The 26,213-nt window shown below is 37.1% G+C and overlaps 1 protein-coding gene across 3 annotated transcripts in view; it reads right to left on the bottom strand.

The window, feature by feature from the left end:
* Nucleotides 1-734: 734 nt before the first annotated feature.
* Nucleotides 735-26,213, bottom strand: part of LOC124629866 — a 66,959-nt gene continuing 41,480 nt past the window's right edge. The window contains exons 4-15 of one of the 3 annotated variants that reach the window (XM_047163518.1): nt 11,492-11,679; nt 9,688-9,866; nt 9,092-9,233; nt 8,222-8,236; nt 7,264-7,416; nt 6,576-6,760; nt 6,132-6,274; nt 5,177-5,317; nt 4,519-4,776; nt 4,252-4,415; nt 3,911-4,066; nt 735-3,595 (exon numbers count right to left, since the gene is read on the bottom strand). In XM_047163518.1, the coding sequence (XP_047019474.1) occupies nt 3,485-3,595; nt 3,911-4,066; nt 4,252-4,415; nt 4,519-4,776; nt 5,177-5,317; nt 6,132-6,274; nt 6,576-6,760; nt 7,264-7,416; nt 8,222-8,236; nt 9,092-9,233; nt 9,688-9,866; nt 11,492-11,679 (1,835 nt within the window). In that variant the 3' untranslated portion in view covers nt 735-3,484. The remainder of the gene's footprint in view (nt 3,596-3,910; nt 4,067-4,251; nt 4,416-4,518; nt 4,777-5,176; nt 5,318-6,131; nt 6,275-6,575; nt 6,761-7,263; nt 7,417-8,221; nt 8,237-9,091; nt 9,234-9,687; nt 9,867-11,491; nt 11,680-26,213) is intronic. The other 2 variants (XM_047163519.1, XM_047163520.1) reach the window with 2 other exon arrangements.

Here is a 26,213-nt window from a genome sequence, read left to right on the forward strand (position 1 = left end):
CGATTGTTCCGCCTCATGGACACTGCATTCGTAATAGGTGATAGGAGACGGGTGAAAGAGCATGAAGTAAGGCTTTGCATAAGACTGAATATTGACCGTGTTGAAATATCGATTGGCGAAGATTGTCTCACTAGATAGAAAAAGTAATTTGGGTAATGCGGAAATTGACAATAAGGCACCAATTATGAAAACTTCCCTGTCAAGTTAAGTTACATCCATTATGTGTTTTGGTAAAGAGCCATAGGGGGTATCATCGTTGGGGAAGTTAATTCCAACATTGAAGATATTGAAATTTGTTTGTTGCTGCACTATGTTGCGTACAATGCACCAGTAATTAAATTATTTCATTTCAGTTTATTCACGTTGTAAATGGTTAACTTACTAAGCATAAATTTCACACAAATACTTGAAAAGACGACGAGACTTTAGTGAAAAACTAGGAAAGCTTTAGGTAAGGTAATTTTAAATTATTTAAAAACCTTTAGAATTCCTACTTTATACAGCATTGAGTTTGAAGCAATTCTCTTAAGAATTTGTAGTTTCAGAACATCTTGTAGAGTGGTCTTGTAATCTTATAAATCTGCCCAAGTTCGGTATCAGATTACAAGATCGTGTTCTTAACTGAGAGGTTCGACATCTTACAAGAATTTGCGAAGATACAGCATCCAATAGAGTCAGGGTCGTTTCTTCAGGGAGTTCAACTTGTCGGGGAAGAGTAAAATAATACAACAAAATAATTTAATTTCATATTTTTATTCGTATCATAGTAAGGTAATTAAGTTTATCGTACATTCCATTAATATTTCTATGACTGACACGATACTCGGTGAAATAATATCAACGTCACAACGATTACGGCCCAGACTTTGTTAAGGCATGATCGACTAGTAGGCGATGTGCAATTATGGAATTAATTTATCATTTAGAAGAAATCAAATAATGTAGTTAAAGACTATCAGAATACTTTCCAAATATGACAGTGGCATATTTTACTTATCAAGGTTAATTATTATCAGTTTTAGACATCTATCCCACTTTATGAAACAACTAGTTTTTGCTTCTTAGGAATTTCTTTTCTTATGTAACATTTTGAAAAGTTTAGCAATATTTCGTTAATCGTGAAGACAATGGTCAGCGATATTTTACTGCCAGCTTTGAGCTAGTGAGAAATAAGCTTGGAGTTGCTAATGGGATAGGTTTCTTGTTCCTCAGGTCCTGTCCATATTGGTCACGCATTTAGTGACAAGATATGTGTCACGAATAGTCGTGACAAGAGTACTTTCTAAGGGATGTCGTGCGTGCTTCCTAGTCGTGGCTAGTCAACTGACCAATAACATCGCGTGTTTTGTGACGATAGTATTCTCATAGTCTTCAAATCGTAGTTTTTTATATCTTCAAAATTAAGTGTCAATACAATGTTTGCGAATGGTTGAAAATAATGTTTTTTAAATATCATAAGGTCAAGGCAGTAGTTGATCTAAGGCATTTTATATTCTTTATAAGAAGTAGTTTTATCGCATTATGTGTATATATGTGTATGATGATATAAATAATTAATTCGGAAAGAAGATGGCTGACAAGAAACTTAACATTCAGATACCTACCATTAAACTAATGGGTGAAGAAATCAATATGTACGTACATAGCTATGGGTGCGCTGGGCCATTTCACATCTACTGCGGTTGCACATTATTTACCTCTAGTATACGTTACACGGTTAAACTAACACAATTCCATCACAATTACTTTAGAATATCAGTTGATTGATTCGTTCAGCTTGATTTATGGGTAATGATTCATTATACTTTTTCTCTAAACAATTTATTTCTATCAGCTTATGCTAGTATCGTTAATATTCAAATAGATTTGTTGATAAAATCTTTCAAGTTCATAACAAATAGACACCTTATGAGAAATCAAAGAGTGAATATTGTATAATATTTTATTTATTTATTTATGTAAGAATATAATTTAACTACTGTTTTACGTCAATATTATATTTCTCAAAGGCTAACTGTGTAATAATTTCAATTAAAATTTAGATTTGACTAGAATTTATATTCAGTGCCTATAGGAAGTATAGCGTACAATGCATTCATTTATAATCGTAATAGCAATTTAACTCAAGGGTTTTAGTTTGTCGCATTAGCGCTTATCGACAAACGTGTACTTTTATCTGTATAGACCAGGGATCTGCATTTGGTCGCATGCAATTCGTCACTCAATACGTTTACTCGTAAGGTACACAAATCCTGTGACGCTACAAACATGTTAATAAAACGTTACGGGCAATCATCAAAGTAACCATTGTGTTCTGACTACAAATATATTTGAGCAAAATATTATTCACAAATAAAAAAAACCTAAGCGACATTTTGCAGTTTGTTGCATTTGACAATTGCACATAACGCGACTTCACAATGACTACATAAACTGTCTTTTAACTTTACATTATTTACAAAGGCTAACCTCTTGGAATGCTATACTTCATGACATTTCAATATTTTCTACAATAACATAGTCTACTTTTTATTAGTCAAGGGACTTTATATTTGCACAAATATAGGCCGCCAGATGCCTTAACTTGTCGCTTACATTTAGAAATTCTACTCTGTAATTCATTTTCTAATAAGAATATAATAACTTTAAAGTTCCATAATTTTAATAGTCATAATATATTAATTCTGAAATAAAAGCCGCTTATTGCCTTTCAACCATAGTGTACATATAAAATAAAAATACTTTTTTCATTATTCGTTAGACTATCTTTGAGTATCTATATTGGTCGGGTAAGATAGATAAATAAATATAATGATGTATTTATATCAATAGATTTATATATTTTCCTAATAAATTGTCTATGAGATAGCTACAGAGATCTTTTCCGAAAATAAATTATTTTATTAGGTAACTTATCAAGTATATGAAATATAATTTACGACGGCAAAGATTAGCACGATCCACTATTAGGAACTTTAACAAAACAGCGTGTATTCGACTGAATGGATTATTTACAATCATATGCAAGATTCAATAATGAAGCTTTGATTTAAAATATAATCGTAATATATTATAAAAAAATACATGATTTAACCGAATCATTCCTTTATCATACTGATCACAATAATGCATTATAATACTTGAATAGCAAATTATATAAGAAAACATTTAATAATCGCGTAGACTTAGTTGTGGTCTGTTTTATTTTCATGATAGGTACTGATTGCGTTTCAATTGTTTAACGATTAAATTGGATTTGTAAGAAGTAATAAATGTCATGAAGGTACAATCGATGTGCAATGTTTATCATTGCTTTGGGAAGAGATTCATTTTAATCAACTTATTTAATTTTCTTGCAGGGTGCTTTGTTCCCGTGTTGGGTAACATGCTCGGTTTCACCGACGAGATATCATCCACTTTTCCTGCCAGGCCCGGTCTCGCGGGCCCGGGGGTAAGCTTCATCCAACAAAATGTTTGTATATGTTCACTGTGGGTTCGGCGGCCGCAGTACAGTGATACAAATAGAGCCTCTCAGTATTCGCAGCAGGTCGATCACTTCTGGGGTCTTCATTGATGTTACGTTCTCGTCGTTTACCTGGAATCAAGACATTAAATTCATTAGTTGCATTCATAAAATCTACAATGATGAGAAATGCCCCTTTCTACAGGTTTTATTTTAATGACTAACTATTGCATGACATACGGTATATTCACGCTGAAGTGATTAGCCTAGGTACATTTGAACAAAATTTATGCAAATCTACCATGCCGTTTAGATAGATATTGATAACTTAAAAATATTGCCTTGTCGGCTAGAGATATCAGTAGCGTTTTACCCAATAACCCAAATGATCGCTGAGAACACGTCTATTGAGAACTTTATAAATAGAGTAGAAAATCATCAACGTACCTGCAATATAACATCACCGCGCCTAAGCCGTCCATCCCTCGCAGCCACGCTATCATTGTAAACTGCAGATATGTAGCTCTGTCCAGACTCGGGGTGGCTCTGCACGCTGAACCCGAGCCGACTGTTCCAGCCACGGTTCAGTTCCACTGTTACTATCTGGAAATACGAAGTTTGTTGGATTAGGGGCTATTTCAGTGATTACATTTAGAAAACAAAGTCTGGCGTGCTGTATAAAACAAAAGTCAAAAAAGTTTTTTGCAATAAGTTGCGAGGATGAAGCAAACTTGACGATATCATGTTTGGAATTCCAAAAAAATGGTGTTGACTTTGGTTTAACTTACCGTAGGTTCATTGCACGTGTTGTCTTTAGGAGTTTCAGGCTTGACGTTTTCTTTTTGGACGGGATCAATTTCTTTAGGTTTGGGCAGGGGGGGAGGTTCCGTCTTCACCTTGCGCTCGTTGTCAGGAGACAATGCGACACCTTTCCATTTCTTCAAACCGTTGCCTGGAATTGAGAGATAAGCAATCAGTATTTGACGCATCATGAATATTTTTTTATGGAAAATGTATCACAGGTTCAATGTGTCTGTAATTCTTACTAAGCATACCATCATCTTTATGTCCTTCAGAGCTGGTAGTGTGACCATCACTGCTAGTTGTATGGAGCACAGCGCTTTGATACGCAGGATTCGCGTGCTTGAAGCGCGCCTCGTCGCTCAGTAATTCGACTGGCATCGACACCGGCTCGTCAGAGTCCACTGGGAACACTGGCTCCTGATACCTCTGGCGTGACATATCTTCCTGGTAGTTTGGAGCATCTAACGTGTCATTGTCCAAGTTGTTCAACTCGTAACCGTGGGGAGGCACTGAAATTCCACAAAGTAATAATATTAAAATCTATCTATTATTTACGAACACTGTTAACAAATTGGTTCATTTTTAATTATTCGTTCACAGAAAGTTGTCTCTGAAAAAGAGGTAACCAGAGAAAATTTACCACAATTTGTTAACAATGTTGCCATTCGTTTAGACATTTATGAGTGCAAATGAAAGTAAAGTAGAAGAGCACGCACATAAGGCTAAACACAAGTCTTCGGGGTAATGCCAAATGACCGAAGAACATCTATGAAGTGCTGTATGCTACGATGGTGTGTAAACATAGTCCTGGTATGGTTCGGAATCCGACAGTCAGTTTATACGCTGCTTTGGATCAGGGTGTGAAGCGATGGGTTATGATTGGACAGTGTGCGGCCGACAGCGTCTCACCTGTCAGGCTCAACTTTTGTTTTCTACAAGTGGGTGGTGCGGTGGGGCTGGCGAGGGACACAGTCCGGCCCGGCCGCCGCGACTCCTGAACCACTTCTGTATGTTCCGAACCGTGTTCTACTTTGTTGGAACTTGGAACATCTGCGTGGAAAACCTACATCGCTTAGTGTGTGGCGTGTATATTGTATCGTGTGACAAGTGTCAAATGTGGTTAGCAAAGTTTCGCAGCTCACTAGTTTTGTGCAGGCTTTATTGAATTAAGCTAGCTGGGATCCACCTGTGTGATAAATATACATCCATCGCGTTGTTTGCAATGGTAATGCGGCTTAGTTAATGAACACAGAGCAGAGATAATTACGTTCATTTGTGCTTTGAATATATTACGTACGTGTACCCGCCTAATATGATTCATGCGCGTGTACACATTTCACGTAATCAATATTGAAATTACATTAAAGGTTTTGAGTAGGTAAATTAGACGTATGATATTTTATCACTTTTGCAATTTTGGGTTGATAAATAAACCAGTCTGTTGGTCGTATTGATTAGAAAAAACTATTCAGGCTTCGCAAATTTACGTATTAGGGACAGTTAAGCGTCAACAGTTGAACCTATCAAGTGAAAGGTTGGGTTCACCTTTAATCCATTTACAGCACTTTCGATCAGTTAATCGCTTAATAAGTTTAACCTTTCAGTTTCGGGCCACAAGCATCGGAGCGAGTGACAATACGAAATGGAATTTGGTTATACCGAAATATTACGTTGTTGAGCGCAAAAGAAAATATGCCTGCAGGAAAGAATTAAATTTTTAGGATTCTGAGACAATCTCTGCATAACGTTTTCCAAACTTCTAAAAGCTCATCCCAAACCCATTACATATATTAGGCGGTCCTAATTTTTCCGTTGCCACGATTCTTTCTTCGGATGACGTGACATCTCAGTAACCTGTACATACCATTGGGTTGTTCGTAATGGTTGTTTTCCTTGGTGAGCTTGCGGTACTTGCGGGGGGAGAGGCAGGGGGAGCGGGACCCGTCTGCCGCGTCCGGGGTGAGGCGCCGCGCCGCCAGGTCGCATAACATTGATACTGCTTCAGGCCTGATGATGTTTGATAAGCGTATTTGATTATTTTGAAAAAGTACCTGTACAATTACCCTTGTTCGCAAATAAATGTGGCTTGCCCATTTCCATCTCTACAAGTTTGATGACAAGGACACTTAATCCCTTCCTTCATTACTGACATGATCGGAAACATTGGTTAAGTTTACGGTGATTACTTCGACTTTGAAGGTAGAATACACTCTAGCAAGTCTAATCTTTTGTAACACAGTAAGTTCCATAACTCTCTGATGGAACGTGAGAGAAGACTAAAGCTATATTGGAAATCAAGCCAACCAACCTTAGCGGGGGTTTAGGCCTATTCATAGGTGCGTCCGAATCCGTGGGCTCTTCCCTCGGAGACATCGGAGATAGCGGCGTGGCTGCGTGATCTCGGTACAGTCGCAGGCGCACCTCGGCGCCGCATGCGCGCAGGAACGCTACCGCCTCAGCATGAGACATGTTGGACATCGCAGTGTCGTTCACCTGAACAAACGAGGTTAATGACTGACAATCATACATATGGAATCTGAGTAATGCTTTTGGTATGTCGAGCATTTGGCGAATTGGGGATACGTCCGCGATTTTCAGTTATAGAATTCTCATCATGATCTCATTATGCTTTATTGCTGTTGTTAGTACTTTTGACTCCAATTCATTCAAATTCCCACAGTTGATTTATATTTAAGCATAATTTACGACATGTAACCTCCAGTGTAATTGTATGAGTCATTCGCTTTCATTTGAATCAATATTCTTGGAATGCATTGCAGTGATCTAGTTACACTTGTATGAACAAAGGATGTGTTTTGAAACATACCGATATAATAAGGATAATGTAATGTGTGAAATTTCAAAACGTTAAAAAATATCCTAAATCAGGGATTTAATTCAATAATTTTTTTAAACGTTTTCAGGGAATCGAATAAATCGTCACGCGGATATAAAACAGTTACAATTAGTAGTTGGTTTGTATGAGTCACACTTACAGCAACAATCCTATCACCAGGCTGTATCCTGCCATCGCTGAGGGCAGGTTCCCTCACCAGCGCTCTGACGTAATGGCCCAACGCACTGTGATCCTCCTTCCGAAGCGTGAAGCCCAGAGATCCATTCACCTTCGTCATTACGATGTCAAATTCCTGGAAAATAAAAATTCAGGATCAAGAGTGTATTAACCACAAAGGCATGAATGGTTGCACGGAGTGTTCCAATTTTTTAGTCCACTACCACGTCACCATCTTTTGGATACTTTGTCATCCAATCCGATTAATAGGTAAATAATCCAGATATCATTGCCAAGACTTCTATGTAGAAGACATAGAAGTCTTGGCATGAGTTGTCATGAGTACAACAAGTAATCATTTTAGTTCACTTTTAGAGATCTGCCAAATTTACGATTCTTCTTGACGATAGTATATCATATATCAGGAAATATTGCAAGCGGAACTTCGTTTCGTTTATGTATAATCGTCTGTCAGTCAGCATGCCAAATGCTTGGCACTCGACGCATGCAACTTGCGTCAGTGGTCCATACAAAACGTGACAAGCGGAGCTAAACATACCATCATTGTTCTCATGGCTGCAATGCTGAATTTATTTTGAACACGCATTTTATTTACCATGTTTTCCTTGTCAGATAGCAATAGATTTTTTCGATGCCCAGAAAGATATAAATTGCAGTTTAGCCGTTATTCGCATCAAGCTTTAGTTAGAAAGCTTTTTTGGTAATATTTGCATTTCTCTGTAGCTTACTTAATAGTACACATTCATTAAATATTTATGTTTACGCACTCAGAACGATAATGTCGAGTACGTATATTACTCTATGATATACCCGGATTTGAGGTCACAGCCCTTGTATACAGGTGGCACCTACATACACATAGCTATTCTCTCACTCCACATCAAATTTCCATCATACAACATTAGTTAAAACGAACTCACCACTGATCCGTCATCCTGTAGGCGTGAACAAAGAGCTTTATTAATAACTCGCACGGATTATATTACCGAGTCGCACAACTCGCACACAAGTGAAATTATACCTCATAAAATATAACGCCTGCTAACAAATGACTCGTCTTACAAAATGTGGGGTCTCACGATTATATGGTTCTGATATTTGATTCTAAAATTACAAAGTTTATTTAAATTAGTCGTGGAATGAATCCTAATCCATCAAATAAAACGACTGTTATTTCCTACAAAAAAATTTAACTACTTTTAGCCGTGAACAAGAAAAGTGGATGAAAATTAAAACATAAATCATAAATGCAATTAAAAAGGCTAACTCCGTGACTAAGACCATAGATCATCGTGGAAATAAACGGCATAAAACAACGAATAAGTTGTAGCTTGCTTGATGTATTACTAAATACACAGTAAATTGTCTATATTTCTTATTCAGTCTGTAGAGAGGGCCCTATTGAAAGTATATTGCCAGCAGGATCACGTAACATGTTTTTAGTGCTCTTTGATCTGTGTCAAATGAATTCTATCCTTTTCTTTCCGTCTAATGATTTAAGAGACTATAATAATTAAATTAATGTTCGTATGGCGTGTGGGTTTTACTTTGAAATCCAATGAAACGAATTAGTGTCAGATAAAGTAACGAGCAAGAAAAATTGTCCATCGTTTTCATTTTTCTGATTATTTCGGTTCCAATTGAGTAAACATTTGCTTAAGTGCATAGTACGATAGCCTCTATTACGTAACGAAAATTCGGGAGTCAGCGTTTTTTAAGCTAACAGTAACCTGCACAACAATGTGGTAGGTGCACTAGCGGTTTTTTTAAAGTGAGAGTTTAGTGCTCACCCCGTACTGCACGTCGTAAACGGGCAGCGGCCGATCGAGGTCCGGCAGTCGCAGGTTGCGCCGGTCGGGCTCCGGGCTGGCCTCGCGCCGCCCGCGCCCCTCCGACGACGACGTCGTCGCACTGCTTGTCGTCTGAGACAGCCTGCACGCCAAATACTAAAGGTCAATACCAATTCCCGGCTATCTACATCTAACATTTCCAACTATAGATTGTATTTAAATGCTGCAGATCGAAATCAGTGATATGCCACACACGAGACACGTTCAAAGCGGGTTCGTCAGCGAACGTCCGATTTTAAGATACAATGAGATGGGAACTTGGATAACATGATGTAGTTTCTGACGTTCGTGTCTCGTCGCCTGTACAGTATACACTTATGTCTAATCTCCAGGTACGTGTACCGAGGTTTGTTTGTTGTCCTTAATGACACGAGCTATTGTACGATAACATTCATGCACAGAAATCTGTGAGCCCTCGTACCGTGTTTGGTTTATTTATCATGCACGAAATGAATGACCTTAGAGCGTGGGATGATCGAGGGGACAAATTATGCGAGCGTGACGTGTTATGGTTGCTCAGTGTAATGAGTGTTTACCTGGCATGCATAGGGTGACAGTTGAGGGGGTCTAGCGGCGGGAGGTGGGGCGGGTGGGGGGTGCGGGCCGGCGGCGTCGGCGGCTCCGGCGGCGTGACGCTGTCGACCACGTCTGTCGGCGGCCGGCACACGCGCAGCTCCACCCGCGCCGCGGCCGTCCGGAGCACCTCGAGGGCTTCCTAGTATTAAACAGATGGATTAAATTTAGCTGGATGAGAAGTCCATTGACCTTTGTCACGTAATTCAACAGAATCGACTCAATTTGACATCTGACCTTCGTAGTCTCATTTTCATTCGATTGTTCGTGCTGTACCTACTTCGGATTGTTCAAGTTGTATCGGATTCACACAATGATAAAAGCGAAAGCTTTCAATGTTCCAATCTGATGAATGTTTAATTGTTAGCAAAACTTTCCTGTTTCCATTTAAAATTATAACACTTAAGCCAAATACTCTGGTTGTATTTTAAATACACCCTGAATTTTGAATTCCAAATTCGTGTCTGGCTGTTACAAAATCGCGTAAATATCAAGAGCATTTTCAAAGTTTGAGAGACGGGCTATCCGGAAGCTTTGCGCTATAGATTGTACGTCTACCTTCGAGCAATAAGTTACAGAATACCGTTTTTGCGACTGCTTTTGCTTATCAACGTGAGACCAAAAGAAACCTGTACATGTGGATTAGCATTCTGCCTAGTCTTGTAGGTAGTTACAGTTATATTGCTGCATGCATGTACAAGACAGATTAGCAATTAGTACCGTAGAAAATGTGTTGTACGTGTTTCCCGGTATTTACCTACATAAAATATTAAAAAAAATGTTTAATTTACAGCTACTTTACCACCTTTATTTTAGTAGTTACTCACAAACTGTACAATACCACGTGAAGAACTATGAATAGATTTCTTGGGTTAAGTAAATGTTAATGTTTTCAGTCTGTGGTTTCGTTAAGCCCAATGAGTCTCGAGTCTGCGACTGAGAAAGTAACCACAAGTTGCGAGGCAATACCGACCAGAATAACTCGGTAACGGTGCGCACCCCGCTGCGACCGATAAAGGGAACTCAAAGGGAATTAATAGAATTTCCCAACGAAACTGAGTTAATGGCCCATTTATTTATTGTAGGTATTGAATCCGGTTTGCTCGCGGAATCGCTTTGATATGCGCGTGATTTGGCTACATTGTAATTTTCTCGGATTATTTCAATCCGTCCAAAACGACAAATGCTTTACAAATGAGATTATTTTTCATCGCCTAGTGTAGCAAGTCTAATATAATTTGGTATAACTTTGTGGCAAACATTTTACAGTTTATTACATTTGAACCCGAGGCCTCGACGCGGACCGTGTTGGAGTTTTCATAAAAGTTTTTACGTTTATAACCCAGCCTCCGGAGCGAGGGAAGTGTTGCGACAACAAATGGCATTTTTAACATGACTTACTGTTTATTTTTGTAAGCACGAGACCGTGTTTTACGTTTGTACCTTCATAACAGCTATGCAAGCAGTGCTTTGTAAAGGGCAGAGCAGTACACTTAAATTTCATAGGCTCTGTGTAATGAATATAAAATGTTGGCCGTGCATTCGCAAGTAACGTCGGTAAAGGTAGCAGTGCTAAAGATAAGAAAAAATGCGCAATATGCTAACATAATTTCGGGAAATTTATTGGTGCTCGAGCTTTACCTGCCAAAGATAAAGAAGAAAAATATTTTTGTGCGGAACAAACTTTCAGGGTCTATTGCACTTGAATAATGAGAGCGCTTTAGTATTTTATTGCTTTCTATTAATTCTGTGCTTTAGTGTACTTACGTAGGTGCTGAGTCCGGCTAGGGGTACTCCGTTGGCGGATAGGAGCAGGTCCTTGGGGGCCAGGCGCCCGGTCCTCCACGCGGGCTGAGGGGGGTACAGTCTTCGGATCCTCACCAGGCCACCGCCGCCACACACTGACATGCCCAGACCACGGCCATCTTTTTCTACTACTACAGTGAAGCAGTTTTCTGTTGGACAAAGAATAACAAACACTTCATTTTTTCTGTTTGTAGATGGCTTCTAGACTCTGTTATAGTTGTGGTAACGTTGAGCTAACGAATGATAAATTTTGTGCCTAGCAGTTTCAGCATGGAATATGGCTTCCAGTACTATAAATCTGTAAACTTAATCATGACTATAGAATAAATTGATTCAAAGTTGGATCATGACTAGCGAAAGAACGTACGCAAATAGACAAAAGTACATTTATTTTATCGGAGCTATCACTAAAATAGATCGTTTCATCTCTCTATCTATTCATAAAGGAAAGTGGTGGGTTGTCAAAGTCTCTGTTTATGTAGGGAGCGGGATGTCGAGACGTGCTCGTTCCATCACTGGCAGTAAACTCGAGATCCGAATTCCGTTACGAGCCGTTTTACAGCTTATTTACACTTAGGAGCTGACGCTGCAGCCGAGGTATGCGAGAATAGTGGTACACACAAACAGTAAGGGGATTACGATAAAATCCCAGGGCTTCATAATAACGGAGACAGGAAGAGATTAATTTTACTACATCCTTGATGGTAGTGTCTTTAGATCAGAGATAATAGTTTTTGGTCCGAAGAGTTCGAACTCTAAGTAGGTACATAGACTTTCCGAAACAAAAATATAAATGTAGTTTTCGTACTTCGGACTACACTTAATTAACGGAACTGTGAAAAATAAACAGCCTTTATTTAGAACGAGGCCCGTACTTACTTACATATCAGGATTTATATATGAAATTAATATTTGTTTTGGACCGAATAAGTGCCCATTTTGTAAGGACCGCTTATGTGGACCCGAAAGCGCCCAGGTGTTTTCATTATACACAAAGCAAACGAAAGTAAATACGGCTTGTTTGGGTACAAACATTATTTATTCAGTACTTTTGGACGTATGTGAGTCCAAATTAAGCCTATATTTGGAATGTAAATTATGGAACATTTCAAACATTTGGCTATATTCCGCACCCCAATTATTGATATAGATACCTCAATATTGCAAATGAAAGGTGGACAAGTGTCGATCCACGGTCAATTTAAGTCCCTTTTAGGTCCAAAATGGACGTTAGAGGGTGTCTGACATGAATTATGCATTAAGGGAGGCCATAGCAACCATTTGGACGCGGGATTATTTCATTTATTCTGTTTGGTGATCAGGTGCCAATGCTGTTTCCATTTGAATGCTTTAGAGAATTTTACAGATTTTATGTGTATTAAAAAAAAGTGTTTTCAATTTTAATAAACTCCCATAGTGTTTTGTATTAAAATCGTATGCTGCTCAAATAATTCAATCATAACTTCGATATCGCTCATCTCAAAAGCGTCAAATATTGTCATGTCTTTGCTTTTATTTTTCTACTGCTTTAAAAAATACAACCATGATTGGAAAAAACCAGTGAACCATACATGGATCGCCAAATAAACATCAAGGAAAAGGGTCGACATTCCAATTTATAATTTAAAAAACGAAATCAAAGCTTTTGCCGTAAATAGAACTGTTTGTCCGTTTGAAGCTCATTCTGAACTGCAGTTAACACCTGCTAGGTGTCACATCTGACGTGATTTGTTTAACATTCCAATATTATTAATGTGCTCAGGTTTAATATGCTATCTAAACTGGCATTGGTTCCTAAGAGGACCACTATTATTGGCTTAACATGTATATCGGGAATTTACGTCCAGAACCACTTTTATACTTTATTAAAAGTAAGCCAATTTTCGCCAAGGAATCTGCACCAGCGCCTGCACCTGCCTTTTATTTGTCGAAGCATGGGTCTAAAGATTAACTATTTAGTAGTCTTCGAATTTTACTAATGCTGTTAGTAGCAAAGGTTATCCCTATGGGAACATAATTAGTATGGGTCAAGTAATTGTATTTCCAGTACACGAGTAAGATTCCCGGAATTTGAATAATTTCCATATATTCGCCGAAAATGCCTTACCGCTGACCTGATACTGAGAATCGGCTGATAGTACAAAACCTCGATGACGTCATCAGGTCTGACACGGTAATCAAAATCAATAATATCGTTGCATTCCTGTCCCTAGAGCCGGTCTTGCTACATAGTTTCGTGAAGCTATAAGCTTAGTATAAGATAGGTAACACATTGTTACATATTGTTATATCTGGGATAGCTGATGAGGTGGGAATTTACTAAAAATAGATCCCATCTATTGAAATACATTTTATTCACGAAAAGTTATCAAAGTACAGTTATAATGACAGTCCGGAGTGAGCTAGAGCTTGAAAATTAGCTCTTTAGACAAGTAGCAAAACAATGATTAAGTCATCCATGTAAAGCCTGTAAAAGTTAACAGCCACTCAACGGACGACAGAAATAACTGCAACCACTTGACTCCATAGCACACAATACATCGACTGCAAACAGTTGAGGCCCACTCAAGTACAAATAGAATTCTAGTATCGATACCGATATGACGTCAACGAAGTAAAACCAATCATGTTTCTCCGAAATCCATTTCGCTGGCGGCTCCGAATGCTATCGTGAAATACAATACCACGTTGAGGGGAACGGTAACCATGTTGGCAAATTGGCGATTGTCTACAAATGCCCTAAATGGGTATAGACCAGGACTGGCTGGTTAGATCTAGATGCTATTTACTGACAGAGCCAAATGATGTGCCAATCATACACAATTTCTTGGCATTTTATGAATTATTTGGTAATAATGGGCTGTCGAGATAGACAGGAGCATATCAGTACAAGACCATTAAGCTAGCCCAAATGTAGATGGTAAGCTGACCATCATCTCCATAGGTACTTATAGAACTGACCGAAATAGCTCTGTATCAGTTTGAAAGGACAACAGCTGAGTGCACTAGTTGTCCATAGTTCCGATATTGGCAAAGTTCTACGGTCACGAACTTTCTCGATGGCCTGTATTTAACGATACTAGTAATGGCTATTGTCGCACTATTATTTTGGATTGCTAAATCAAAACAGAGATTCTTCGACTCAGGAATTACTTTTGTACGATATTGATAGAATTGTTTTAAGTTTATTTTATTTTTTCATTGTTAAGTTAGTATTTACTTTTTTACGCTCTTAACATAATGAAGTTATTTGCATGGTATCTTTTGTAACTACTACAATCTAGCTTATCAAGCAATTGACCGAAATAAACAAAGATATATCGGGTGTGTCGTTCACAATCACATTAAATCATATCGCATATACTTTATGATATTCTATGGCGAATTGTAAAAAAAATAACCTAATCCATTCAGTGGTTTAACCACAGGAGTCATTTTTCGTTTTTATAATTTACAACATCATGTGTAAAGCAGAGATAAAGTTAGGAGTATCGTATGCTTTGATCAGTTGACAGCTGTCAGTTTTCAAGGGAGAATTTCAGTTGTTTGTAATGACTGACTTTTATATGGTGTTCTAATTTTTGCACATTTTTATTCCATTTACTTTGTTTGAAAAAATCATTTTTTTATTTTTACGTATTTTTCTTTTATCTTTGTGTTAATCGACATATATTAACCAGTATATTAACGCATTTCATTTAATGTGATTATGAACGACACACCCGATATACGCTTAGTCAGAATCAATTAGATCAAAATTGGTAACACAATAGACAAGCAACACTAACCATGATTTCCGTATTGCAATAATAATTTGGTCGTTAATTTAAGCACGTGCTTGTTTACCGACTAATTACTTAACTATTTAATCCATACTTGGTTCTACGTACCACTTGATTAACATTGTTAGGTGAAAGACTCCATTCTGATTTCAACCTAGGTTTCTTAGCTTTATGGTGTATTTTCGACTGACACACTTCAGAGGAGTATATGGCACGTATTTGGCTCTCCGTCTTGGAAATTCTAAGCTCTTCTTAGTTAATTATACTTACAGCTTAGATGCATTTGAATAATTATTATTCAGTGATTTACCTGCAGCGCAGTGACGGCGAAGCCTGTGATATTATACGGTAATAGCTTAGAACAACTGCCTTAGTTTACAGTAATAGTATGGAAGATTATATTATTATAGTATAACATTTGTATGAAGAGAATATCACAATAATAACAGCAATGTAGGTAAATTACCTGGAATTTAATAAAATTGAGCAGCAAATGCAGCCACATTTTTCCTGGGAAATACTCGTATATTTTGCCCACAGAACGGCTGAATTTTTTTTACAAAATGACTGAAATAAATTAAAAAGCACATAGCTCTGTAATTATAAATAGCTGTTGGTAATATTTGCGGGACTGAAACTTTATGCTGGGGTAAAGTGAAACACTTCAAAGCTCATTGACAGACAGACAGCGGAAGCTTTCGACATTTTTATTAAAACTTGAGGACATACTTAATGAAGTTTGTTTAGAGGACATTTTATTTATTTCGTTTTTATTAACAGCTGATAAAGGAACTTATAAGAGTGTTTCAACAGGCCTAATGAAAATTCTGAAAATATTGACGGAAAATCTAAATATAGATTTCTGAGAAATGATAATATTCCTCAATAATGGTACTTGAAAAATACAGGCTCAAATTAGTTTATTTGCCAATACAAGCTTGACTAATTAAAATAATTTCAGGGTTGTGTCCAGGCCTTGTTATTTGTTCAGGTAAATGATAGACTCGCAACTACTGACTTGGTCAGTTGCAGTGTAATTGCATGTCGCATAGAAACATTCATGCATGGATAGAGATAAACTCAAATAAACTCTCTCCGACAAATGCAGTCCATTGCAATTCTGTATTATCGAACTGATTAATATTTATCAGTTTTTTTTAATATTCAAAACCAACACCTAAGTTTAGCGTTGTACGGTTTAGCGAATATAATTAACCTAGCCCCGAAGTTTATAAATAAACTTATCAAATTATATTAAATTTTCAGCCATTACCGTTTACGCTAAAGTTAAGTGAAACGTAAAGCTGATTAGGGTAGTTCTCTTTTACAAATACATTAACTTGTATTTTGTGGGCAGCCGCGCACTTTATCAGGACCCGAGGGTAGGTACTATGTTTACCTACATAAATAACATTAACGAAAGTTATGTACTTTGAAAACTTAGTTGAAATACTAATGATGTAATATCTACAAGAACAAAGTTGTTTTGACATAATTCTCGTCTAGTTGAAAACAATGGGGAGCCTGGTTGTACAGAGAGTTCATTTTTGGAACATTCGTAAAGTTTTGGGTTCTTGTTTATTGTGAAGTAAATGAGTTCAGACGACTCTGTGGGCGTTTTGAGGAAGTATTTGCTTTTGTTACATAGTTGATTTTTGGGTAACAAGTTAAATAGTTACTGTAATCAATTACTCTTTAAAAATGATGCGTCGAAAGATCTGCTCATTGAGTTCTAGTTCAGGGTGTTCGACACAGATAGAGACGACCCCATGTGAGAATCGTATTAAAAAAATATTATCCAGCTTTTTAACAATCAACCTATAATATTTTCCTCCAAAAGAGCGCTGATAGAACAGATTTCTAAGCTTCACAAGCTAATATAGGCGGTCTTAATTATCGCTTGTCATCCTATGTCGGAACGTCGCTTTGCAACAATAATCTGCAATAATCTGAGCAGATCCGGGTCTGACCAGACAATGGTGATATTGGGCCACGCACGAGTCACGACTCGGACCCGACGGTTTATTACTTGCCCGCTACAAATGTTGCGACCAGATAAATAAACGACTAGTTATTTGGCACATTGTTGTACTTACATTTGCGATGCTGTTGCCCTGGTATGTTATTTTTTCTACTATTGTGAGAAGAACTGTCGAACTGCATTTTTCAACCCTTTGGAGACAAGTTAAGCAACTGTTTTTTTTTGTAACATGACTTTTACACATTTTAGTCAAGAATTATGACTATTACTTTTAGCAGAAAATGTTCAAATCAAATTTCAGGTTGCTTCGTTACTTTAGATTCTTTATTGTATTAAGTTAAAAGTTGATTCTAAGTGTGTATTCAAGTTAATACTGAATACCTTCCAACATTTAGGAACTGAATGTTATCGTTGTTTCTTGTTTGTGACTGTTAGACAGAATTCATATTACAATGAAAATACCTTCTCAAGTTTATGTTTAATGATGTTATTAAGTGAAATCTAGAATTGTAACACCATCAAGTAGATATTGGTTGGCAGAATTACCGTATAAGCCATAACTGTTAGAAAACAAAGTCGTAAAAAAGAATGAAATCGCTCTATTTGAATATTTCTCTTCTTTTACCATTAGCGTATTGTCTTAAAATGTCTAAACTATGTTTTTACATTATTTTAAATTAGATATGGTACCACGGAACTGTACCAGGTAAGTAGAAAATCGAAGAGTCTTTACTTTGCATTTTATGGCCCGTAAGTTGTACAGAAAGCGGGGGCGGTCAGCATTTGCCTAGTGTGTAACTTCTTGAATTGATTCTCAAAGCTTCCGTTGAAAATGAGAGCTTGCAGCCTCCGTATACAACATGGCTTATTTGATTTCTTGTACGTGTTCCAAATAGGCATTCATATCATTCGATATTTGCAGCGGTAGCTTCATAAATATGTGAAAATTTTTCCAATAAGTAATTGTAGGGAAATGTTCTTTGGAATGAATGTTGATAAATGCTTCACGGATATGTTTTTCCGTAAAGAAATATTACATGGTTCACATAGCGATTGCTCGTTCACCTATTGCGTGTTCTGGATCACCGGCCGCGGTGACCCTCGCGATGCACGCCACACCTACCAGGGCTCCATAAAAACGAAATAACACGTTTAATGGCCGATCTTTTATTCAAAACAGATTTGAAATGGAAATACGATAAGATATTAAAGGCAATGCGTGACTGCTTTCTATTGTAAGTACAATGTAAGAATCACTTTTGAATTTATAGTTTTAATTAGATTGTCCTAAGTGATCTTTGCGGTAGCTTTACAAAAGCATTTTCAAACAAAGGTTTATCTGTTACGCTACGTGCTTTCAAGTCCGGAACCGCAGTATCCGATTCGTTTTCCCTTTCTATCACGTTGAGACAATAAAACACGCCTGAAAGTGGGTATTCGGAATGCAAAACGTTTACCGCGCCGCGCCGCGGTTGAATCGGAACTGTTCTAGCTCTTTGTAGAGTAATGTGACTAAGTAATTAGTACGACAGAACTTCGTTTGGATTCCAGAAATTCAGTGGAAAATTAAGTTGGTTTATGCAGAACGAAGAAAATAGGTGAGTCATATAAATTCAATTGTGCAGTTCAATTCTTGCGCAACTAAATTGAAATATGAATATGACACATTTGAATTGCACCAGAGTAAACCACAAGAATTTAGCACCAAACCAATAAAGCTCGATGATAAAACGTGAGTAATCGTTCCCTATTCCTAACGCACGTTAATCTAGCGACCACGGCGATGTCAGTAAGTTTTAAGCGCAGGACATTTCGCACGCCGAGATGGCCTAATAACTCTGGCACGAGTGACGCGTGGAATTCAGACGTGACGTCATTGCTGCCCATGAATAAAATGGAGTGGCGTCAGGCGCGTTAAAGCTGGGGTAACGTGTACGAAATGTAGGCGTGGAAGGATTTTCATTAGATTACTTCGCTTCAAGAGAATTCCTGAGCCAATTGCGGACTTTTATTGGCTAAGGATTTTTGATGGTTTTGTCCATTTCATGTTGTAAAAGTAAAAGAATAAGAAAGATTGTGTAGTCATTCGTGTTGAACCTGTTTATAGCGTAGGTGCTTAAAGTGTGTTATTTCGTGAAACGAAATAGGTAATTATCTCTCATTCTAAAACACTTATTCGAATTAACTCAAATATAAACGAATAAGAAATAATATTCTATCAATCTAAAATACACTTCCCTGCCACAAAACCTATTAGATCAAGTTCATCTAAAACAGCCAGCGAGTGCACATAAATATTCATGTCTGACTGAATTTCGCTTTTATACCAACGTGCTGCGAACCTTTTCAATCAACAATTTCAATTTAGTTCAGTTCGATTGAACGCACATGTTTTTTTATTATGTCACACTTGGAGAGGCGACCGACCAACCTGGGGATACGATATGATGCAGAATAACTATCAACGTACAAAATATCGATTGGTAACGTAATTCAATTGATATTGAAAAGAGATTAGACACCAGCTTATGAATTTTCAGAAACTGGTGGTGAGTCTGCTAATTACCAAGTAGATTCAACCAGATTTCAGCTCACCAAACCCTGTAACGACTCATCATAGTGACATATCACGTAAACTGTCTAGATTGACATCAGAGGAGATTGCCTTACACCGTCTCCTTGAATTAATAACATAAGTAGCCGTAGTTTGAGCACGATGGTACCTTGATTACCATCTACAGTATACCTACCTGTGTACAAGCTCGGGATAATTAAAGTTTATGAAGTGGCGGGAGTATCCTATTTAATTTTGCTTCTAGCTGGCATAATGAGGAAGTATTCGAGCCTCCTTGCTTTAATAGACCTGATGTATGAGAGCTTCGAGTTGACGTTGAGGCATCAGGCTTGAAAATGCATGTAAAAATATGGCATACGGAATTATTATATTCTGTGCCGAATATTTACTTTATTTGCAGATATTATTATTTCATGAATTTAACATGTTTTGGCTGAAGGTATTTCTGATAAAGTTTTATCAAGACTTTTTTCAACAAAAAAAGAGAATCTTAATTCTATGTATGTATGTAAATTTTTCTTTTCTGTTTTCTTAAAGTTTAACGTTGTTTCAGTAAAATCACGTTGAAAGTAGTTGGAAATTCCTACTAAACCATCATGCGAAGAAAACGAGTAAAAGCACAAAGCGTGTTCATTTCCCCCGAGGTCTTGCGTCACTGTTTGTAAGCAGAAAGTGGCATAGACCTAGCTGACACTATTATTCTTTCAATCTTGTACCAGGTAACGCACGTCACAAGGCCTTGTTTTACTTTTCTATGGAAATCCAATTAAAATTTCAATATGCTCTGGAGCGGTAAGCAAATAGGTTTGACCTGTTGAGGAAATGCCATTGTTGTGGGGTCGGTATGTACCTACGTACCTACTGTGTTCACGTTTGCTCACAATGCTTGGTTAATTTTATGATTGCATGCAGCTTTTTTGAGTTGTGTGTTTAGGATCCGCAGAAGTTGTACGTACAGTGGTTTAGAACTGTGTGGTTGGGTACCTCCTGTTTTTGGAATTGGATTGTACTGGGAGCGTTATCCTCTTTGTTTGAGTATTGTAATAACACCATAAGCATAGCACTTAGGAAAATTGAAATTTTAAACATCATGCGTTGAGTGCTTTTTGAGATTATTTCTGCATCCTGACACAATGAGCTTTTCATGTATACTTCAAATATGGCTTTGTTACAGTGAACTTTGAAACATTTACTGAAAAAACCTGGTCATAAAAAGTAGCTTATTAGTAAAAGGAGCATCAAATGCAAGTGTTAATAATAGACGGCTGCAAAAATCTGCCTCATTTTAAACGTGCTACAATGTACTGAAAATGGTTGAATTTCTTTCTACACTTATTTGCATTTTACCTCGCTGTTTCCGCTGCCCGCTTTATTACAATCTTCTGTGTAACAGATAATGCTGTACTTACTATCTAAAAATACATAGCAGCCTAAGGTAAAAATTTAATATAAAAATATTAAGTTTCCTCTCGCGAATTATATTCTAGATGAGGTTTTTAATAAAGTTTTATTAAAATAAAGGTAATTTTCTTCCGTGGTGATGAAAGATTATATTAGAACCGACAATATGGCGTTATTGATTGTTGAACAAATGAATTTGACGTAGGTATATAACAGTTGAGTTGCGATGTCTCTTGCCAAGTTATCTGTGTGAATGGGAGGAAGGAAACATCAAAGTTGATGATGCGATCGCGATTACGTACCTACATTGTTCACTGTATGTTTGTTTACTAAAAAACTCAATTTTTATTTGCCATATCTTTCCTAGTTTAGTCTAACGAAAAACATAGTACTGGAATATTTTGTCTACAATATTCTAAAGCTTTTCAGTAGGTACTTGAATTAAATGTTAACCTGAATATAACAAAAGCATTTTATTTTTCGCCATATTTGCACTTTGAATTCATTATTTTTTCATGAATTGAATCATAAAATATAGAACCGTACCTAAATACTATTGACAATATTCTAATTTCTTCAGAATCTAATTATTATCATAGCAGATATTTTTTTATAGTTCCAGTGATAGTCCATAAGTAATTTACATACATAAACCATACGCATATTATTAACTTACGTAACAATATGGTTCGCTTACTGAAACAACAATGCAAAACCGTGTAAGAACTTACAATGTAAGTAATTTGGTACCGTACCGTCGGAATGGAGCCAACGAAGGAAAAACACGGAATGTAAGATAACAAAGTGCTCGTTTTTATATTGATTTGCCAATGAAAAACTGTGGCAGTTGCATGTCGACCGCGCATATTGCCGGGGAAGCGGGGCAAATGGAAATTGGAAGGAAATAGTGTTCGTAAGTAATGGAATGGCCCGAATAGCTAAGTCGGAGGAAATGTTGTCCTCGTATGTGCTATTAAGTAGGGTTGTTCTTGGATTTACTTCATTTGATGCTTGATTGTCTTGAGGATTTTATTTATGTTGGTAGTCGTTAGACCAAGAGAGTACGAACTTATTGTCCACATAAATAGAAAAAATAACCCTTCATGTTAATAAAGAGTTCTTGGAAAACATACTTTGTCCATTTTAGTTACTAATATAAATAAACAAAGGTGACTTCATCTATTGTTAATTAATGATTAACAATTTACTCATTGAATGTCATTGAACATCCTTGGCAGTCGTTACGGGTAGTTGGAAGCCAGTAAGTCTGACACCAGTCTAACCAAGGGGTATCGGGTTGCCCGGGTAACTGGGTTGAGGAGGTCAGATAGGCAGTCGCTTCTTGTAAAGCACTGGTACTCAGCTGAATCCGGTTAGACTGGAAGCCGACCCCAACATAGTTGGGAAAAAGGCTCGGAGGATGAATTTACTCGATTGTATGTGATATTTATCACGATCGCTTTCACATTAAAAATTGCTGGTCATATAAAATAAAATGTAATATATATAATACATTACAAACTAAGATTAAAATGCGCCAGTATGTCACGGAATAATGGCGACAAATGTATTAAATCGAGAGTCATAAACTATCTTCTACACACGGTAATTATACTTTAACGGCTGGCTCTGAAGTGAAATCGTTATCGGCCAAACTTTATAGCACATCCCTGTGTGAATTGGATAAAATTTATATCGGGAATGTGAGCGAATTTCAGAGTACCTACCTACCGTGCCGTACATACTGTGACGAGGGTTTGATCCCTTTATATCAACCAAACTCATAATGAACTTATTTTGTTCATAATATGGCAGTTTAATTGTCTATCGGAGCTGTTAAAACCTTAATGAAACAATGAGAATGTTTTTTGATAATTGCTTTAACTTGAAAGCGGATTGGAGTTCTACTTACGGAGTCATGTTTCCCCAGAAATAATATAATCTCTCAAATGATTTGGAGCAAATATTGCTATTTTTCCGTATCGAATTGTATTTTGTTTCAGCAACATTCATTTTACGTTAATGTCACGTTTGTTATACAATAGGTATTTTATTAGAAAGTATTTGAAATGTCACGGGACTTTGACCTTTCGGGAGAGGTTTTTTCGTTAAACAAACCGAAGAGAAATGCGTAAAAGGTAGTGTAGGTACTAAAGTTGGTGAATAAAGTATTCAAGTACGTAGTAAAATGGCTCCGGGGTGACAAATATACGGAACCACTGAAGGATATCCTTTTTCAGGTTACAGCGAAATGTAAAGGAAAGTCTTATAATACTAATGCAAAGAAGTGGTACTTCATATAAGAATTTCGCACTTGTTGAAGAAAATTCATATTTTGAATTTGAGAAAAATTTTGCGGTTCCTAGAATGTAATACTTATATAATAACATATACAAAGAATATAAAATTGACACATTTTCAAACATACATGTGAGGTCGAAGTTAACGCTATGAAATTCAGACCATAAAACTTTTAATGGTTGTCTAACAGCATTCCACCTTTACATAACCATCAAACCAGTGCGAACAAGTCACGAAGATATGACTCATAAAATAGAAGACATCAAATTGATATACCTAGTACTTTTACTGCTTCATCTAAAGTATGTACGCGCTAGTGGTAAAAGTTAGATTCTTCTACAAAAGACTCGCTAGAGGTTACAAAACGAAGGCGCTAAATCAGTGTTCTCTAGTTGACGCCATTAATTACAACTCACAACCATTCGATGTTTAATCAAGAAAGTGCAAGCGAACTAGTCGCCTACGATGCAAAAAGACAAAATACCAACAACGCTCAACAAATAAAAAGAAATGAGAATCCTGTTCCTGCAGTTTGTGCTCGAGGCACGAACACGGTGGAAAGAAAATTTGAAAATAACCTCCATGAACAAAGAGAGGTAGAATTACGAGTAAGTCTATGCAAATAGGACTTGCGTCACGAACAAGTGACTATTGAGTGGAGTGCTGACCGACGCAGATAGTGGGCCCTATTGAAACTAAGCGAACAATTCAATTACATTCGATTTCGTGGAGGCTGAACTTCGCCGCGGCATTTTTCTATTTGGCTGCGACGCTGCAAATGATACGAGCGACTGGCGGCCAGGGGAGCTCTATACCGTGCATACAAATTGAACACGTAAATGAGATAACACCCTGTTTACACGAAGGTGGGACCGTGTTACAATAAAACCGGGTAATGGGAACTCCTGATACGGCACATTGTTTTCGCAACGGAAAACGTTTGAGAGCGTTTCCTATCTCGGGTATTCTGGCTGTTGTTTTAAATATGTAATGCCAAAGATGCTTTCAATTTACTTCTGGTGTATAAAGCGTGACCTTTGTAGGTAGCTTTTGTAACATAATAAGGTCGGTTCTCGGCCACAGAGCAGTTAGATAAGGTTTCAGTAATTCAATAGCAATAATCATTAGTCTACTACAATTAATACCCTGTAGTTTGAAATACAAGTACTTATGTAGTTAAAACCTGAGCCTAAGCGGCGTAGTCATGTTACGTTGCTAATCGACTCTAATTATATACGAGTATCGATCGTTTAAACGCATCGAGAGGATCAAGTTAATTAAAAACCCACCCTTACTAATGGATTCGAGCCACGTTTTCAAGCAATATCCTCTTAATACAACATCGGACATTTCGATGTTATTCCATTTTGTTGATATTGCCAATATTCTCCAGGGAAATTGAATTACTGACGCTGCGGAGCAGTCAATTTCTTGGTTTTTATCGAGTGCTAGTTGTGTCTGTCTTTGCCAATGCTGAGTAAATCCTTTGACAATCGTGTCGAAGCTAATAAGTGGGCTTTGTTGCAATTTAGCAAAGAGCAGCTAGCTATATCATTTCACTTAAGAGTGCTCAAAATGTTTAACAGCTAACGTAAAGGATAAAAATCTCAAAGTGTATAAAATTAAATTCTGCTTTCGGCACGGGATGGTTCCAGTGGCTTTGCAGGCGTGGAATTAATACACCAGTTTGGCCTCGAAAAATCCCTAAGCGGTGTTCAAAACCGTGGCAAAATTCACCCTGTATTTTTCAGGATTAGCATAGGTATAGATAGCAATAATGGTCGCGAACTTTTTGTATATTCAGAAAATTTCTTAAGCTGTATTTTTCTCAAGAGTTTTTCTTTATTACAATAATTTTAACTGTCAGTTCACCCTAACTTCATAAACTTCTTTTCGGGCTTCTTCTAACAAAGGATATAAAAAGACTTTCGAAGCGCATTCTAGATGGTCTTTCACATTTACTGCAATTTACTTCTACTTGCATAGGTACTGTTAAATATACCGGAAAATGAAAAAATAAAATTAACCCTTTGTAGATTAATGTATAGCTATCGATATGGGCTTATTTACCTCATATTACTTTACGACTCTAAGACCTACGCACAAGCTACCTAGTTACATCAGTAGTTCGGTTACACACTCTACCGAATCAATCAACCATTACTAAAAGGCAAAACACAGTCATTTAACAGTGTTACATGACAATACAATTAACGATTTACACCAGTCAATATGTTCGTGTCATTAACTGAATAATTGTCGTTTGCAATTAACATCGGCGTTATGCCATCTCATTATTGATAGGTGAAATTACAAATGGCTGCCGAAATTGACGGTTGTTTTAAAACGTCAATGGCCGCAGGGGATTTGTGTGTTTAATGCACTGGTTAGTTTTAACTGTATAATTAGTTATCTGTATAAATGTATCGGAAAATATGAACAATTTTACCTGTATATTTGTGGCTGTCAAATATATTCATGGAGGCAAAAAATGAAGATAATTTCAATTTTTCCTTGAAGGGAAATATGAAAAATATAACGAGAAAATTAGATTTTACGTATACGCTAAATTGGCACCTGTGTTGGTATACCTTTGCCACGTCTAAAACTACCAATCCATTATTTAGTTTTAGATTAGTTTTT

The sequence above is a fragment of the Helicoverpa zea genome, chromosome 4 (assembly GCF_022581195.2).
Source record: "Helicoverpa zea isolate HzStark_Cry1AcR chromosome 4, ilHelZeax1.1, whole genome shotgun sequence".
Taxonomy (NCBI): Eukaryota; Metazoa; Arthropoda; class Insecta; order Lepidoptera; family Noctuidae; genus Helicoverpa; species Helicoverpa zea.